The sequence below is a fragment of the Misgurnus anguillicaudatus genome, chromosome 15 (assembly GCF_027580225.2).
Source record: "Misgurnus anguillicaudatus chromosome 15, ASM2758022v2, whole genome shotgun sequence".
NCBI classification, from domain to species: domain Eukaryota; kingdom Metazoa; phylum Chordata; class Actinopteri; order Cypriniformes; family Cobitidae; genus Misgurnus; species Misgurnus anguillicaudatus.
In genome coordinates, this window is record NC_073351.2 from 35,887,753 (window position 1) to 35,907,021 (window position 19,269).

The 19,269-nt window shown below is 36.2% G+C and overlaps 1 protein-coding gene across 1 annotated transcript in view; it reads right to left on the reverse strand.

Moving 5' to 3' along the window:
- Window positions 1-1,099: 1,099 nt before the first annotated feature.
- The window catches only part of LOC129419416 (AT-rich interactive domain-containing protein 3B), a 41,315-nt gene continuing 23,145 nt past the window's right edge, over window positions 1,100-19,269 (reverse strand). Inside the window, exons 5-9 of the mRNA XM_055174552.2 lie at window positions 8,712-8,895; window positions 8,147-8,412; window positions 5,162-5,416; window positions 4,988-5,080; window positions 1,100-4,913 (exon numbers count right to left, since the gene is read on the reverse strand). Coding sequence (XP_055030527.2) covers window positions 4,729-4,913; window positions 4,988-5,080; window positions 5,162-5,416; window positions 8,147-8,412; window positions 8,712-8,895 — 983 coding nt within the window. The 3' untranslated portion in view covers window positions 1,100-4,728. The remainder of the gene's footprint in view (window positions 4,914-4,987; window positions 5,081-5,161; window positions 5,417-8,146; window positions 8,413-8,711; window positions 8,896-19,269) is intronic.

Genomic DNA, 19,269 nt, shown 5'->3' on the forward strand with positions numbered 1-19,269 from the left:
TACTTTCTACATAAAAGTACATTTTCAATAGGGATGCACCGATAAGATTTTTTGGACCGATACCGATTTAAATAGACAACTTCTGGCCGATACCGATATTAAACACTTTTATACAATACTATACAGTTGGTCTATTAGCTAGTTTATTTCTGCATCAAATTATTTTTACTGAACATGGATTGGATCTAATTAACATTCAACTGACCAACATAATAAGAGAGGCACAAATAAAGCTAAAACAAATATAATAAGACAGCATGACAACCTTCAAAGGTGGTTTTTGCTATTCAGCATTTATTTTATTAACAACATTAACTCATTTTTTACATATAATGGATTTCTTTATGCAGTTAATTAATAATCGGTATCTGCCTTTCTCGTGCTATTGCCGATATGCCGATGGTTTCAAATTCATCAACAATCGGCCGATAAATATCGGCGGCCGATACATCGGTGCATCACTAATTTTATCAGTGTTTTCTTTGGAAAACAACCATATCAAAGCATCATAATTTTTACTCCACTACATTTCATAATTTTAAGTTTTTGGTTTATATTTAATATTTAAGCCAATTAAAAATGTAGTTTTTTTTACTTTTACTTAAGTAAAAAGTACTTTTGTAGTTTTACTCAAGAAAGTAAAAGTACACAATTTTTATGTAGTTAAAATCATTTTTAATATGCAATATAAAAGGAATACACAGTATGATTCTATGCTTTAGAATGTAGTGAACATTTTTAGTAAAGTAATTTTTTTCCCAAGATAAACACTAAAGCACAAATGCTTGGAAATGTACTTAAAATACTCAAGTAATGGGTAAACTGATTGCTAGTTACTCAGAATCATTCTTAAGACGCAGTCTTAACGTCACGGCTATGTTTATTCAACTGGCAACAGGTTACTACAAAAAACCACATGGTTAGTAAAGAGTGAATGTACCTCTTGAGTAAAAGTAAAGCTGTCTTTGATACTGTAGTACATTGTTGATTCATATCCTGCTGAGGTCATCTGTTATCCTGGGAATTGTGAAAGTTTTTGGATACATTGGAAATGTTTTCATTATAACGACCTCAAACCACCATAAGAAACATTCACATGAATTTTTAACTACATTTTAATGATTGTTTTCTTATAGTCATCCTCATAACATTATAACAGTACAAAAATATGCACAGACAGCCCAACCGCACATAAATTCAGTGAAGATGTGGACAACTTTAAACCAAGAAGATCACAAAAACAGAGAACAAGAAAATAAAGTGAAGTATTTAATAACCACTGACTGACACCTTTACAAGTTGAAACTGAGACTTCCTGAATGATAAAAAAAACAAAACGTGTCAGAGCGACACATGGGGGCGGTTTCCCGGATAGGGCTAATCCTAGTCCCAGACTAGTTTAATTTCGAAACACCTTGTTATGACGCGACACATCTTATCATATATCAGTGTCATTGTTTTGTCTCAAGATGCACACCAGTATAGTTTTTTGTAAAGTTTGTTTGTAAAAACTTCTTAACTGTCCTAAAATAACTTAGTCCTGGATTAATCTAAACCCTGTCCGGGAAACCACCCCCAAGTGTTTAACCACCACAGATGTAAAGATGTCCTCTCTCTCTTACACACACGCACGCTTTCATGATGATTAATCCGGCATATACACCGAAATGCAATCCTAAATGAACTTCAACACTATGACTTTGATGTGTGAAGCACTTTCTCTCATTTCTTGACTGTTTTGCTAGATTCACACACACACAGAGAGAGAGGCAGTGTGCATGTCAATGGTTAAGATGCCCAAGTCATATATTTAGTATATATCATTAAATATAAAAGTACATAAGCATCACACAAGGCCTTAAATCAAGCTCGTCATGATAAAATATTTCCTATCAAGGAGCACCCGAGTGCCCCAAACCTTCAAAGCTTTACTTCACTACAATACAAATGTTTGAAAACCAGCATCAGTAAACAGATGTAATGCAGCGCAGGCTTTCACCTGATCATCTGTGCTATCTAGAGGTTTAGTTGGTTTGGTTAAGCAGGTTTAAACTTTGAACATCTGATTGTACAAATCGCTACACAGCTGATTGACTCCTCCTATGAATAAAGTGAAGAAATAAAAGATTCATGAAGCAGTTTAGTTCAAATCCAGGATTCCCAATCCCACAAAGGGAAGTTTGAGCATTCCTGAGGAGTTCACAGCATATGAGGTACATGGTGAGTCTGAGGTAAACATCAAATTCATGCATATCTTACAAATAACATCAGAGTTGTTCCTGAGAGAGATGCCTTCCCATAAGAAAAGCAAAACTAAGTCTCTGACTAAACCATCAATATGTATAAAACAAACAAGAAAAAGCTTTAAGAGTCCCTGATCGATTGAGTTTATATGGTGTGACTGCTGGGTTTACACCACATACACGATGTATTGTATGATCCTAAAGATTCCCAAACACATCACTGAATGAGGTTTGTGTTTTATGATGTTTGTTTTGGCTGAGAACTTCAGATCATTCATGGGTGAATCTTCACAAGTATGAGCACAATTCACTGCCAAATCAAAATTGATTAAAAATTACTATTCAGATATTTTTTGTGGCATTTTCATCTTACATTCCTCATACAGTTAAAATATTCCTCGTAAATGATAACATTCTCCTTACAGAGGAAAAAAACTTAAATATATCATTAATATTGTAGAGTATGTTTTATAATCTTAAAATGGCCATTTAAATAAAAACAAAATCCCCACAAAAAACAAAAAGTTGTCCAGACACATTACAGCAGTGGTTCTCAAAATGATCGGCATGCACCTTCCCTGGTGTACGGTGCATCCCTTTGCATCCCCCCCAAAGAAAATTAATGACATAAAACAATCTCAAACGTAACAAAACATGTTATGTTATACAATGTAGTGCTGTTGGTTAGTAGCCTTATATTTCTGAGGTTTAATTGCACAGATTTTATGATGAATGAATGGTATTTAAAAAAATGAAATAAAACTTTTGGATTTAAAATGTTTTCATGAGATTCACTCACATCCAAAACCTGCTGAGGTTCAGTGCAGATGGTAGGACGAGCTCATTCTCATGATTTGTGTATAAATAGCACGCAGGCTAAAAAGTTGTGCAATAAATATGCCAAAAATCCAATTTTGGGTGCATATGATACACCAGTTCTTTCCCTTTTCACTAAATACTCTGCATCTTTTCATGTTATTTTATATAATGTTTTTTTTACCATTGTTGCTTGGGTTTGAGATTAGAGCAACTTCTTATTGCATAAAATGACATGCTAACCCAAACGACCATGATTTAAAAATAGACAAAGCATGAAACCTATATATTAAATGACATCCTAAAGCAAATCCCAAATCTAACCCCAAACCCAAGCAACAATGGATTGAAAAACAGAAACTAAAAGAGAAAATGACATGAAAAGATATGTGAACGGGAAAAACTGGCGTATCATATGCACGCAAAATTGGAATTTAATGTATGTATTGCACGACTTTTCAACTGCATACACATTCGTGAGAATGTGTTGGGTAAGACAGATCTCTTTGATGTTTTATTCAAATATTATTCAAGGAATCCTCAAATAAGCTTTTTGCCAAATGTCACATCACTTCTGCTTGTCGAGAGTGTGTTAACAGCAGCATTAAATTATGCCAATATTTCATAGTTTATCCAAAATAAAAAAATTCTGTCACAAACCTGTATTTTTTTTTCCTGATGAATACGAAAGGAAAATATTTTGAGGAATATTTGTAACCAATCATGAGCCACATTCACTTCCATAGTTTCCTTTATCTTACTATGGGAATGAATAAGACTCATAGTTGGTTTGGTTACAAATATTCTCCAAATATAATCTTCCTGCGTGTTTATCAGAACAAAAAAAATGTATACAGGTTTATAACAACATGAGAGATAGGATTTAAATTTTTGGGTGAACTATTACCAACTATCAGCTAACTAAGCTAGATGTTTTAAAATGTTGCATTTATTCTGTTTTAGAATCCAAATGTGAACTTTAAAAAATAACTACATTTCAAAATATCAATCTGTATATGCGTTGGACATTGATTGTGCTGATCTTTGGTAGCTTCTTTGAATGCATCTCCAGTAAAACATTAAAAAGACTTGAACTGGAAGTATTGTGATCCGTTTTCCTGAATACAGAAGTCTGTTACGCAAACTCCCTTTCCTCTTCTCTAACCATCACATGCACAGAGAACCTGCGGGAGCGTTCGCGTGATGAATCTAGATTCGTTCACATACAAAAAAATCACAAGTAACTGCGTCAATCGGTTTCAGAAAAATTCAAGTAGAATCTAAAAAATAATAAATTCATTCAGATAAAGTATTAACCGTCTTGTGAGGTAATAATAATCCTCCACTGCTGAGAGTTTGAGGTATGCAAACAGAATTAAAATATTAAAATAAAATGAATAAAACAAACAATTAGTCTAAATAAAAATCTTCAAGTTCTGTAAAACCAGTCAGCATTTGGCTGTTTGTTATGATTGTATTTAGCATTAAGATGTGTGAACTCTTTCTTATGTAAAGGTTAATGTGAGTTGTGAAACATTATTGCGTGTGCTTGTGTGTTGAGAAACTTTCCAAAAATTGCAAATATGAAACATGTGGACAGCCAAAAGCTGACAGGGAAACTGAGGTACTCGTTGTGCGGTTTGATCGATGACATCAGCCGTGCACTGGGTTACGGTGAGCCGCTGGTGGACGCTTCTGCTGATCCCGGACCCTTGGAGGAGTAAGAGGAGGTGGGGCTTGGGCTGGGGGCGGAGCTAGGAAAGGTAAACACCCCAGTGGGTCCAGATGAAGGTCCGGTAGACCCGACGGACACATTTGCACCGGCAGCGGCTGACTTCTGGGCGAACAAAGTTCCTGTGAAAGAGAAATTATTTTATTAGCTTCTTATTTAGTTTGCAGTCTATGTGGGGAGTATTTTCTGCAGATACCCGAGTATGTGATGCCATTGACGTCCACAGACACCGTGATCCCAGCAGCTCCAGTGGAGGAAATGTTGACGGACAGATCACGCTTCTCATCCACTGTATCAAAAACAAACATGATCAACATCAGTACCGTTCAGAGCGCTCACAGACACCCAGAGAGTTTAAAACTCCACTGACCCGCCGGCGGAGCTCCCAGTCGCAGGTTCATAGGGATTTGAGAGGTCATGGTGAGTAGATTGTGTTGAAAGACCTGCTGCATGCGTCTCTGCTGCTCTTCGGCCAGTCGAAACATCTTTCTCTCAGGAACTTCAGTCTCCAGTTTCTCTCGCAGTTGCTCGAGCGTGGCGGCCCGCGCCAGACCCGTCTGCTGCTGTCTGACCGTCAGGGGTATGGACGGTGAACATCCGGCCAACAGAGAAGGAACAGCGTCCTCTACAGGAGGATTTATGAAGAGCATTAGACAGATACAGATGGATTTCTAATCGACTACATTGAATCTTGTGTGTCAGAAAAGCGTGCAATTATTTTATGCATGGGACAAAATTGCAATATAGTGAAAAGAAAAAGGTGTAGGGCTAGGAGGAGATATAATGTTTCGTTAAGATATTTCTATATTTTATAACCTATATATGATGATGTAACACTACTATACATTAGTTTGATGTCACTAGTACTTCTGAAGTATAGCTGATACAGAGAATGTGTAGAAATAACATGAGATGGGCTTCAAAATAACTCAAAAATAACTTGACATTTAACATTTAGTCTGTTCTAGTCTTTTTTATTTTTAGGAATCTTAACAGCACTTCTGTGTTTTGTTAATACATTTTTTATATGTTTTTTTTGCACATAATATACTACCCTACATGGTTACATTCACCATATTTGTTTTCAGAACTTTCAATGTAAACATTGTAGGAAAACACGGGGCAGGATCTGAATTAATTTCATTTAGTAATATCATTAAATAAAATATTTTCTAGGGCTGTAAAAACATAAATCACGATTAATTGCATACAAAATAAAAGTTTTTGCATAATATATCTGTGTGCATTGTGTGTAATTATGTATGTTGTGTGTACATATATATTTAATTTTTAGATATAATTTTAATATAAATGAAAAAATATATACATAAATAAAACAATTCTTAAATGTATTAATGTATGTGCGTATTTATATATATTTACTTATATTTATTTATTTACATTTTTAAATATTTTATATTGAATAAAAATGTAAAAATATATACATAAATAAAAAAAATCTTAAATGTATTAATGTATGTGCGTATTTATATACACACAAATATATTATGCAAACACAAACTTTTATTTTGCATGTTAGTATTCGCAATTGTTATTTCGACAGCCCTGTCATTCTCAAATACAGAAAAAATGTCCAAATAGATTAATTAGAAGTGGCTTACATGCAACATTATAAAAAGTGCTTTATAAAACATTTTAGTTGAATTAAATTTGCTCTTCAACTTTGTATTAATATAATCACATTAACTTTCAAAAGAAAAGTTTATTATGGTTACTATCAGTGATTCTGTAAAAGAAATGAATGTTGTAGAAATTAATGCATTTAAGAAATCAATGAATAAGTGTAAAGAACGACAATATACTGTAATGGGGATGTAATCTTTAAATGTAACTTATAACACACAATATGGATTTATATGAACAGCTGTAACGAGACATGAACATATTTTGAAGTCTACCAGAGTTCAGTCGATGTCAAACGTCCATAATGAGCAGAGACATCAGACTGTCCATTCATAATCACTGAACTCTCTGCTACAGTAACAGTGTGTGTTTATAAAGCTGCAGTTCATGTTGATGTCGACAGGAGGCGCCAAACACAAACAAATACAACACTACAGATCCCAACATAATATCACTAAAGGTGCCAAAGAATGCATTGTGATAATCTGTTAAATTGTCCTCTGATATCTACATAGGTGGTTTGTGGCTTTATTAAGTGCAAACAATGATCCAGAGTCAGTTTTACATGTCCATTTACAACCCTCGGATTTCCCTTTAGGATGAAATGATCTATTATTAACTTATTTGAAAGGGTCATGAATAATAATGTTGAGCTCTGCTCTGATTGGCTGTTTCTCCTTCAGTAGCTCTGTGTGTGTGTAAACCGATCTTATGTTGGAGTCTGTATCAGATTTTGAGGAATAATCAATTGTTTGGTGATTGTTAATGGACGTTTCTGAGTGATAAGTTTGTGTTTTTTTCGGTATGGACCTGCAAAATGTAACTGTAACGTCAATAGTAGAACTTCAGCATAAACGCTAGCATATAGCATTAACTAGCATATAGTGCTAACTCAGTCGTCACATCTTTGCTTTTATCATTGTAGCAACATTGTAATTAATTTAATGTTGGGGTTGTACATCTGGACTGTAACGTCACAGTTGGTATTATGTTGAGATTGATCTGTTGTCCAGCGCTCTTTTGCATGCACAAGGTTTAAATATGTAGAAAAAAGAGCATGTTTGAGGATCATGATATATTATTACCATGTACACAACTCTTATTATTTATCTATGCCTACATAAATACAGTTTTATATTCTACGGCACCTTTAATAATGTGTTTGCGTGTGTAATACAACCACATCAACACACCATAAAAACAGACTTACAGTTAGGCTACTTTGTGTGGTTTTCAGTTCATATTTCTGAGTTTTGAGGACATCCATATGTTTGTGCATAAAATAACTTACAGCATTTATAATGTTTTCTTCCTGGAAAACGGCCAAATACGTGCTCCTGTATAGCTCAGTGGTAGAGCATTGCAAAGGTAATGGGTTTGAACCCAGAGAACACAAGTTGGTAAAAATGTAACGCACTGTAAGTCGCTTTGAATAAAAACATCTGCCAAATGCATAAATATATCTTTATGACTTTATGAAATAATTTATGAGAAATTTTTGTCTGATTAAATGCTGTCAAAGAGTTCCCCCAATACCAAATACTGCTGAGTATCATTAGCAAACAGGTCATTTTGGTTTTGCCAGGCTGTGACAAGTGATTATTTAAAACCAAACTGACATCACATTTCAGATAATGTTTATAATTATTCTTCATGTTGAATCTCCAGGAACAGCTTGAATAACAGTGTCAGATATAGAAAGCACACTCACCGAATCCTTTCTTCAAAGACGGCCCTGGAGAAGCCTGAAAGCCGTTCAGGGCCCCCGCGGCCCCGACACCCAGAGCCGACAGATGTAGTTTGGATGGGTTGAGGATGTGAGGGGCGGAGCTCGGGGAGGAGCTAAAGCGGAACAGACTGTTACTGTAGGTGGGTCGACGCCCTTCACGACGATTACTGTCAATAGCTGTCTGAAGCTCCGAGGGGGAACTTAAAGCTTTCCGCTCGCACTCGTATGGATAAAGATACTTCATGTACCTGTGACAGAAAACAACACAACCAGCTGAGAAAGATTTTCTATCACTGAAGAAGCTGATGGTCAATTAGTAATGATAACAAACTGTGTGTATACGATTAAAAAAGCCACAGAAAACACTCAACTAATACTAAATCTCTCAAATCCATCATGAGATTTAATCTGCTGTCAGAGAGAAATCTGATTCACTCCCCCCACAGAAAAAAATCCCAATCTAATCAATAAATCAATAAATCCTTCAGGCTTATTAGTGTGCGCGTGCGAGTGTGTGTGTGTGTGTGTGTGCGCGTGCGTGTCGTACTGTGTCCGGAGCGTGAATGCGGCACTGGTGATGGAGGTGGGCAGATTGAGACCCTTTGTAATTTCTCTCCACATCTTCTTGTTAATAACGTCCACCAGTCCTCCCTTCTCGGTCACCAGTTTATACAGCATATACAGATCCAACACCTGCTTTGCCATGATGGGAATTCGGTTCACCGGAGTCCCTGTAGAGGAAAACAATAACAACATCATCAGGCCATCAGTATTGAACCGTCACTAAACATCATGAGAGCTTTTACATCGCACTGTACAATCCTTCATAACTAAATTAGCTTTGGTAGCAACAGTAACATAAGACATCGATATTAAATTATTATAATCATTCATTAAAGGTCACCTAATATAGCAATTTATTTTTATGCAAATGAGCTGCTCCTTCCCTCCCTATTTATTTTTATCCATCCTGAAAACATACACTGTTTTGAATAAGACAGTCATCTTACTATGATTGCCGCAATGCAGAAAACGCGGACGGAATCCAAGCACAAAAATTTTATTTTCTCTACCACGTGGAATGTCACAGAATTTGGCACATTTTGGATTCAGTCATTTTCAAATGTACATTTTTTGACATGGTTTCATTAACTCTTTTCCTGCCATTGACGAGTTATCTGAAAACATTTGCATGAAAAAATGTGTTCCTGATGAGTTTTTATGTTAAACTTTAATACTGCGATTATCTACTAGATGGCACACTTACACAATTTATAAAAAAATGAACCAAAAAAATATTTACTAATTTTAAACTCGATGTATGTTTTGATAATCGTTCTGAATCTGATCTCTAACACAATTCCTTCACAAAAAATGCAATTATTTCAGCTTTTTGCAAAAAAAAAAATTCCGAAGAAACCTACCCATATTTACGGACATAGAGCAAAAATTAAGTTAAACTAAGTTAAGTTATACAAGCAAGCGTGGAACTATCGCGTGCGCACGTGAAACTAAACTTTTGATTTTTTTACTCCAATGTCACCTTTTTCTGACATTTCCTACTTTGGAAGCAGGGAACGGTTCGGAGCCCCACCTATTCCCAATCACCTCAACAAAATGGTAATCAAGTACAGGTAGGCTTTACAATTAACTGTTACATTTTTTTTAATCACATCATACTCTTAAAACATAACAACATTAAACACTTTCAATAGAGAAAATAAACGTGCAAATGTATTATCAGTTTGCATGGAATAAGACTTTGTTCAAAAGTAAATAATAATAATGCAACTGTTTTGCATTTTGTCTCTGACAAAAGTCCTCACACTTTCTTTTCGGCTGGCTTTTTGTTGGTCCACTCTGGCTTGGTTGTCTCTGCTAGTGCTGAATAGTGCGTGTCACAAACTTATTGTTCACGAACTTACTTCATTGTTAACTTTTATACCCGTTACCTCCTATACTGCTTCTCCACATTAAAGTTTTTGTTCTGCTTCAATTACCATTCAGACGTTAATTCATACTTGTAGTCATGATTTCGCGTGACATTTTCTTCAAAGTCTGATGTTGTTTACATTTTGACAAATTTAAGTATAAGCCTTTGTCAATAAATAAAGGAATTAATAGAGATGGGCACAAAAATTACAAAATTTTCTCCCATTTTTCACGTCCTTGTAATATTCCTACTCCCCACCACACTTTGAGAAACGCTGCCTTAGGGGCTCGGTACATATTTAAGAGTTTATAAGCAGAGAAAAAAATATAGATAGGATAAAATGTTTTTTTTTCTGTTTTGTTTGTTTGAAAGCAGAGGGTATCTTCTTTCATTTGATATATTTGTATGTTTATATATTTATAGAAGAATATTTCCTGGAAGGCATTTTGTGAAAATCACAAAAAATGTGGCGGACAACTTTTCAAAAAAAGTCTGGCAGGGAATGAGTTAATCAGCAAATAAAATGACAGAAATGCACAGAAACATTTTCCTTGTGCAATGTTGGGCGTAAAGAAAGGCACATCAGTTTCTCTTCATGCATTGCAAACTATGACAAGCGTTGCCTAATCAGAGCTCAAGCAGGTTTCGTCATATCCCAGGACACATCAGGACAAAAGACTTACACTATACTATCTTCCCATGACTGCCTTGCGTGCACATAAATCCGCACAGCAGAAAGTATATTTACAGGACATTCAGAAATTCAGGAAAGCTGAAGAAAAGTAGCGGGTCAACCATTGCAGTGTGTGACTGAGCATTTACACCCTAGGATGCAACGCAACGCTCTTGACATCTGTTTACCAGCGTGTATAACTCATATATGTTCCTCAGACACGAGGGATCACGAAACACACACACAGGAGCATCGGCACAGGCAGTCAACACACGCATGATTAACACTAACATAAACAGATGGATGTTTATCAGTATATTAAAACCATGCATCTGTCTTGGGTCTAAAGCAGTAATTCTTAAAGTGTGGTCCGCAGACCACTAGTGGTCCGCCAACCCCCCCCAGTGGTCCGCCAAAAGATGACCTAAACTAGGCAAGTTTTTATACAAAATCATCACTTATTTACGTAGATTTTTAATGCACTTGCGAAACTGTGATATCAGGTCTTGCCATTCTGTTTTAATAACGTAAAAATGTATCAGTGGCTAAATCAAAGAGGAGTCAAAATAAAAGATCAAGCGTCAACTGAAAGCAGCTAAAATCCACAGATCTATTAGTTTTGTAATGTACTAATTTTTGTTTCATGTGTAAAATCCCTGTCATTTCAGTGATTTTGGACATTAAGGGGAACTTTTTTTTTCAGCATTTTATTGTTACCATAGTTACAACCATTGACTTCATATACCCACCACCTCAGTTTTAAACTAATGGCTCTTTGGAATGACATTAAGTGGGACCTAGGCTGTTATAGTATGTTTAATTTCAGTTTTTTTTTACCATGTGCAGTTTGTTGTTCATATTAAACTGCAACTCATTTCACATTTACTTTTTCAAATGAAATAAAATTCATATAATCATTTCTGAACATATCATTGCATTTGTGTTTAAAAACTAAGTTTTTGACTTGAAACAGTTGCATATTAAACTTAAATTTAGCTTATCCTTCCTTTTTTGTTGTGTTTTGGGGCGTGTTAGAGTGGGATTCTGTTAGGTGGTCCTCAGAAAAAAATGGAAGATAAAGTGGTCCTTGGGCTGAAACAGTTTGAGAAACACAGGTCTAAAGTGATAATAGCCACCTGATTTCTGTGTCAGAAATGTTCATTAAACACCAAAAATGAAAATCACTCACTACTCTTAACTAAACAACTTTTGCAGCTTATTCATACTATGCAGTGTTTTATTTGTATTATTGCTATTTGTTAAATCATAAAATGTTGACAGATAATTTCGTAAAACAAATACATTTAGTAAAACAAGATGAGTATAATCTTATGATTAAAGAAAAAAGAAACACTTGGTTGCTTGTCAGTAGCATTGTTGTAGTGACAGCCAAAATACATATTTGATTTTAAATAAAATGTTGTTAAATTGTAATTGTTAAATGTTTTTAGTTGATAAGATATGCTTCTGGAATACTGAAATGTAACTTAACCATTAAAACTAAGATCTAGAAAAATAAAAACAGAAAACACAAAATTTGAGAATAATAAAACAGATTTCATAGGGCCGTACTTACTTAACTCTTCATAATGAAAGTGCGGTACTGATTTATGTAATAAAGATAAAAAATAGAAATGACGAACTAACTGTGGACAGTTGTGGGCGGGGCCTGCACAAAGTGATGTCAGTTTGCTCAAAAAATGCCAACAGCTCGTCCAATGAGACTGTCGAGGTTTTACGGCATTTAAAGAAAAAGAAGTGGGCAGATTTGATCATTACAGGGTGGTTGTGTACACACAATTATGTTCAAACAACATATCAAAATAAATTTCTTATACTTGGTGACCTTTAAAGTATTAAGTATCAGATTAGTCCAATTCATAATAAGTGATTGATCTCTTCCTAAATGATTGTTTATGTTGAATATTTACACTTCAGAATGCACAGGACTGTTTTACATCAACCAGATTTTATTTCACCACAAACACCACCTTATCATTTCAACCAAAAGAAAGCGATGACATTCTCCGAGCAGATGTTGTGTGTATAGAGGTGAGAGTTCAACACACAAACCCAGACTTCAAAAGACACAGGTGGGCCACCGAAGGAAAAATACATATTAGCCCACTTTCACAAACAAGCTTGACCTGGAAAACACGGAGCGAACCTGCCCGAGACTTCAGATAGCTACACATTAATCTTATGAAGTGCTTGTCTGGAACGGGTGGAGACATTCATATGAAAACTACACAATGTTTACACTCCATGAGACATCACACAGGGATTGTGTTAGTTCATGTACAGACAGATATACACTAATAAACACAAACACACTGCTGTCTGTGTAAGTTAACCGCAAGGAGAACTGATTCATTGTGCAGAATTTTGATTCTAAACAGAAGCTCAATGTTAAACTTCACTGACAGAAACTAAACAAACAGAGTAAATTCACGGTATCAGGACTGTAGTTTACTGTGGCGCCAGCTCACGCTAAAGCTGCGTTCTGATTGGCCCCATGCAAACCCGCCCATCATGCGTTGATTTTCCCGGTGGGATCGGCCCATCAGTAGAGGAGTGATTAATGGAGGTGAGGTCAGAGGTCACGCTGGTTGATGTGGTACTGCTGAGGCCCCAGAGGGCCCCGACCACTGCGTATCAGGAAAACATCAAGACATACAACACAGAAAAAAACTACACCAATGAGAATGAAATTTAGGGCTTTGGCATGAAAATAATGGAAATCATTTTATTTAGTTTAACCTTTAAAAAAAGACCAGATTAGAGTCAAAGACTCTTATAATGAATCAATACTATGACAAAGGTACAACAATATACCCCGATATGGATTGATGCATTAATTAAATTTTCCAAAAATACGATGCAGACGCCACACATAAATCATCAATATGAGGTACCTTTATTTTGACACTCTCCATAATCCTCATTCCTTGATGTAGCGTCCATCTATGCATTTCCACCAAAGCGTGCATTTTCGTTTATTTTCATGCGCTTTTTTGCAGTTTGGAAATATTTTGTATTTGGAAAATGGATTGGACAAACAGATTGGCAGAAAACCTTTGAAACATTAAAGTCTTTGACTGTTGCCATCAAGCTTGATTTTGTGTGACATTTTTCCCTCATCATTGCTAACACTTTACAAATTGGTTCATTAGTTCACATTAGTTAATGTATTAACTAACATGAATAAACCATGAGCAATACATTTGTTACAGTATTTATTAATCTTTGTTAATGTTAGTTAATAGAAATAAAGCTTTTAATTGTTTGCTCATGTTAGTTCACAGTGCATTAACTAATGTTAACAAGATTTTTAAGTATTAGTAATTGATGAAATTAACATTAACAAAGATTAATAAATGCTGTATAATTGCTATTCATTATTAGTTTATGTTAACTAATGTAGTTAACTAATGTTAACTAATGAACCTTATTGTAAAGTGTTACCTATGTTTCTTTATTTAAAATGTATTTTGTGTGTGTATTTTTTTCTTAGTTTGTTGTCGTAAATGTCCCAATTGGGACAGAGATTGTGTCTTTTTTTAATTAAACGTTTAACGCATTTGTGCATTGTTAAAAATGTAACTGCTTAACTAGGCTCTTAATATTAAATTATCAATAAATAAACCGAATCTAATCAAACCGTAATTGTATCGAACACCATACTTTCTGGACTATAAGCCGCACCGGAGTATAAGCCGCATCATATACATCGCATTTATTTAGAAAATTATTTTACAAAATCCAAGCCGAAGAACCGGCATTTAATCTGGAAAGGCAAGTTATTCAACTAAACAATAGCAGACAGAACAGCAGGCTGAATAGATGTCTGTACGTTAAAGTAATATTATTAGTTATTTAAAGGGCCCATGGCATAAAAATCTGACTTTTTCCATGTTTAAGTGCTAAGATTGGGTCCCCAATGTTTCTATCAACCTAGAAAATGTGAATAAGATTAACCCAATAATTTAGTTTTGGTCAACCATTCTCTACAAGCACATGAAAAAATAGGTAGTTGAAATTTGGATCTCTTTATGATGTCATAAGGAGCTCTTATTATAATAATACCACCCCTTAATCTGCACTATCCAATCACAGCACTGTGCAGAGAAAAGCACAATTGAGTTTTAATTGCAACAAACCACCATCATTGTGATCAGTGTTTGCATTTCATCAGCTCATTTGCATTTTAAAGGACACACCCAAAACGGCACATTTTTGCACACACCTACAAAGTGGCAATTTTAACATCTTATTATAAATTATTTATATGGTATTTTGAGCTAAAACTTCACATATGTGCTCTGGAGACACCAAAGATTAATTTGACATCTTAAAAAAGTCTTGTGCCATGGCCCCTTTAAACGATAAACCATAGCATACAGAACTTACCTGGAAGGTTGAATAGGCTAAATTAACCAAACAAGCCAACTTGCGTGAAATTCGCATACTCATCATTCCACATGACAGAATTTATTGAATTACATAAATACAGAAACAGCATATAGTGGACTCTCGCGGCTGTAGACGGTAATGTTGTCTCGTCTCATAAATGTCAAAATTAATTCATACTGACTTACAAGGCGCACCTGACTATAAGACGCAGCACCAGCCATGTTACGAAAATTACGGTAAATGTTTGATGTATCAGCAAACATCCCATCGCTGGTGGAGATAACTGATATTGTATTGTATCACAGTGAACTCTCCGATTTACACCCCTAATTCCAAATCGACAAATATTTACATTTATGCATTTTGCAGAGGTATACAGTCTTCACAGGTCCACTTAGATCCCAAAACCTGAGATCAAACCTGAGACCCAAGCGGGTTCATGTCTAAAAGTTTCACATGTGCCTCAGACACGCGCGCTTTTTTAACTTTTGAAATAAAAGGGACTTTTTACAGTGTGCAGATCTTTTTCTGTTTTTTGCAAAAAGGGACCCAACTATCTCGCGTGTGTGCATCGAGTCCTTTTCCAACCCCACCTTTGTTTGCCAAGAGCGCTTGCGACAACGTGTGGCTGGTGCTCGGTTTATTTTCGTTGAGACAGACTTGTCAATCAATATTGAATGCACACAATAAGTGGTTAACTTGGGTGTCGTCATCAGATAACAAAAGAAAATAAATGAAGCAGTGGGCCAAATTGGATGCTAGGCCACCTTTTTTATGTAGTCTCGAGTCTGACTGATGCGTGTGGGGCTGTCGATGCTGTTTACATTTAGGTCCAGTCTGGTTTTAAAAAACATTTTTATACTTGGTAAATCGTGTTTTCTTAAAGAAAAAAAATGATGCATGTCGGTTTCGGGTAAAAAGTGATTCGTGTCATTTGGGGTCAGGTACATTTCTTGATGACCTCTAGTATACAGGAGCACATGATGGATATTCTGTGAATAATTCAGAGGATCCACACACACAGGAGATGAAGTTGTGAATGCGCTCGCGTCAGGCCGGTGTGAGGTTTCATTCTGTTCATCTGCACAAACACACAAATGCAACAAGACGGCAGCTGGGTGACTCGTGAGTCTCGCCGACTGCAGATGCATAACTATTAACTATATCTGTGTTTTTACTCTTAACTACTTCAGTGTGTCTTACAATATCAGGTTGTTAATGACAGGTGAGGGACTACTCAATGATCACATGAAGATGCTATATTTAGGGTCGCACATGCCAGTTGACACACGACACCAATTTCTACACAAACCAGACGTGTCTGCGCATACCAACAGCGCAACATATCTGCTGCGTATTTACATGCGACAAGAAGGTCACCGGTGTGGAAACACAAGACGTTACACCTCACTAACTCTGTTTAACATGCAGAATAATGCGCCTGGGGGTCAACATAGATTCAAAGCTTCCTTAAATAAAGAGGTAACAGGTGAACCTGTGCCCAATCACACCAAAGGATTCATGGAAAACATTTACATATGCATACAAAAACATGTCAGGAAAATCGCAAGCAAAACCTCCCAGACTAATTTACATGGCTTGCATCGAATGAGTGGCATTTGTTTGGTCCACATCTGATGGAATGACGCTCGTGATGTTACTAAAGAAAATAAAACTGTCTAACTTCTAAATGGATGCAGGTGGTTGCCAAGTTGTTGCTAAGGTGTTCTGAGGGTTGCTTAAATAGTTGCTAAGATTTTCTGACTGGTTGCTAAGGCATTGCTCTTTCTCTCATTTTAACCTTCATCAAAAAAATGGACACAAAATGTTTGGTCTTCAGAGTTCGTAGCCAGACTGCACTGATCAGCATCAAGTCTGATCTATCCGATCCATCACTGTACTTGGACCCACACTGCCAGACCAAATCCGATTTTTGTGCATATCCAATTGGAATTCAATCATAATTATAAAGTGTGAACAGCAACAAAAAAAAAAATCTTTTCAAGTTGCATTCATATGTGATTCGAAATTCTGTTGATCTGTTTTAGTTCTAAACGCTCTGATCAAATCAGTTGTGATGCCCAAATCGGATATGCAGAAAACAATCAGATAATTTGAGTGACAGACATCGTCTTCATTTCAAAAATCTTTCTAAGTGGGAATGGAGGGGTGTGGAACAGAACCTAGCAGTAGCGGGCGGGAACGGGACAAATAAAACAAAAGCTCTGGGATCTTAAAAGCTGCTCTCTGATGCTGATGGCTTTATGAAGGGTCATTTAGCCTGAGGTCACAGTGAGCCTATTAAAGGCCAAATGAAGGATCGCTGTATCTGTGTGTGTGTATGTAATGAATGTGTAAGCACACAGACTGAAGAAGCCAATGAGTGCTGTGATCAATAAAATAAGGATGAATTGTTGATGAGACACAAACCCCCAACACAAACACAAACACACAGATACACAATAGGAGCCTGTACACACGGAGACGCATTTAGCTGTATACATAAAAAAAAATTTATCGAATCTGCTTTTCATCGAGACGGATCTGGCGTTTTGGTAGCCTGAATTTGCTATTTTTAAAACCCAGAGTGGATAAATCTGAAACAGAAAAAATTGCATATTCGTGTAAATACGAATCCGTATATTTTAGCCCTAACAGATTACGGAAAATACACAGAATAATGTATAAGTTTACTTATCATCGCTATGTCTTTCTGGAGAAACACGCATGCATTTATTTTCTGATCTGATCATGAACATGCGCATGACGCGTGCCGTTCTATGAAGCTGCCGATCGATTTCAGTTTCAGCCGGGTGTGCCTCATAAATCCTGAAAAGTGAAGCTGCCGGCTCTTCGATCGCCCCCTGGTGGCTGAATTCATAAACCCCGCCCTCTCCAGGCAAACGAACGGGACTCGGGTCAAAATAAAATGTCACTTATATACCAATAAAATTTTCCGAAAGATGGTTTTGGTCCTTTAAGGTAGTTGTTATCATGCTGATATATGTTCAAGGTTCATTTTAGCTAGTAATTTGATGCCATAGAAACAGGATGTGTCATTATGATTGACATTTGTGATTGACAGCTTCTCTGAGCGGACTGTCAGAGCTTTGAGGGAAGATTAAAGATATAACTAACTATTAATTTTTGATCTCTGTGTTATTTCACACCAACAAAATCAGTTGTATATAACTTTATTTTAGCAAGCCAGTCAAATGAGACATTCAAGGGGAGTGGTTGAGCATTTGGGCGGAAGTTTGATACTGCGACTCGGCCTCCGGGCTCCACGGACGATTCCTTCTGCGCATGCCTCGGCTACAAACTGACGTGTTACGTTCAGTTCATTATAATGGAAGGAAGTGGCGTCGCTTCGTCCATCTTTTTTTTTACAGTCTATGATTTCAGCACAGATGAGGAGCTCCCTTATCTCTGCATTATTCCAGTTTGCACACATTTCTCGTTGTCAGTGTTGATCTGTATATAAAACCACTAAGTCAAAGAGCTGAAAGATAACTTGTTGCGATGATACACGTGTCCTCACTACACCTTGTTGCTGCAATTTGTTCACAACTTACACATTTCTTGGGACGACGCCGTGTTTACGGAAGAAAAGATGGAAAAAATTTGCTGGATAGGGAAGCACTGGGCTTTGTGTGGATGTGGCCTAAGACATTTGTATTTCTGAAAGCTCTCAAAGGAAGTTCAGAGAACATGTGTGATAAATGATCCTCAGGCCAAAACATGTCATTTAAAAATCATCTAGAAGAGCTTTAGGGCCTCATGTCTGACCAAAAACCTCATCTTATAATCAAACACAAATATGTAGCTACTAAAAATAAGACTCTTTTTATAGAGCTGTTTCAGGATGATCTGATGAAAAAAAAGTGGAAGAAGCCGCACCCTGAGCCGTCTCTGCTGTCTCCCAAAAAAAATCACTGTATAGTATAAATCACAGAGCAAACTTTAGCTTTTCTATGTAGGCGTGTTTTCACTTTATAAGTCATGTCAACTTTTCACAAGCCAAAACTTAAAATAGCAGGTTGAAATGACTTGTAAAACCAAGCTTTTTAACTTCATGCTGCATTT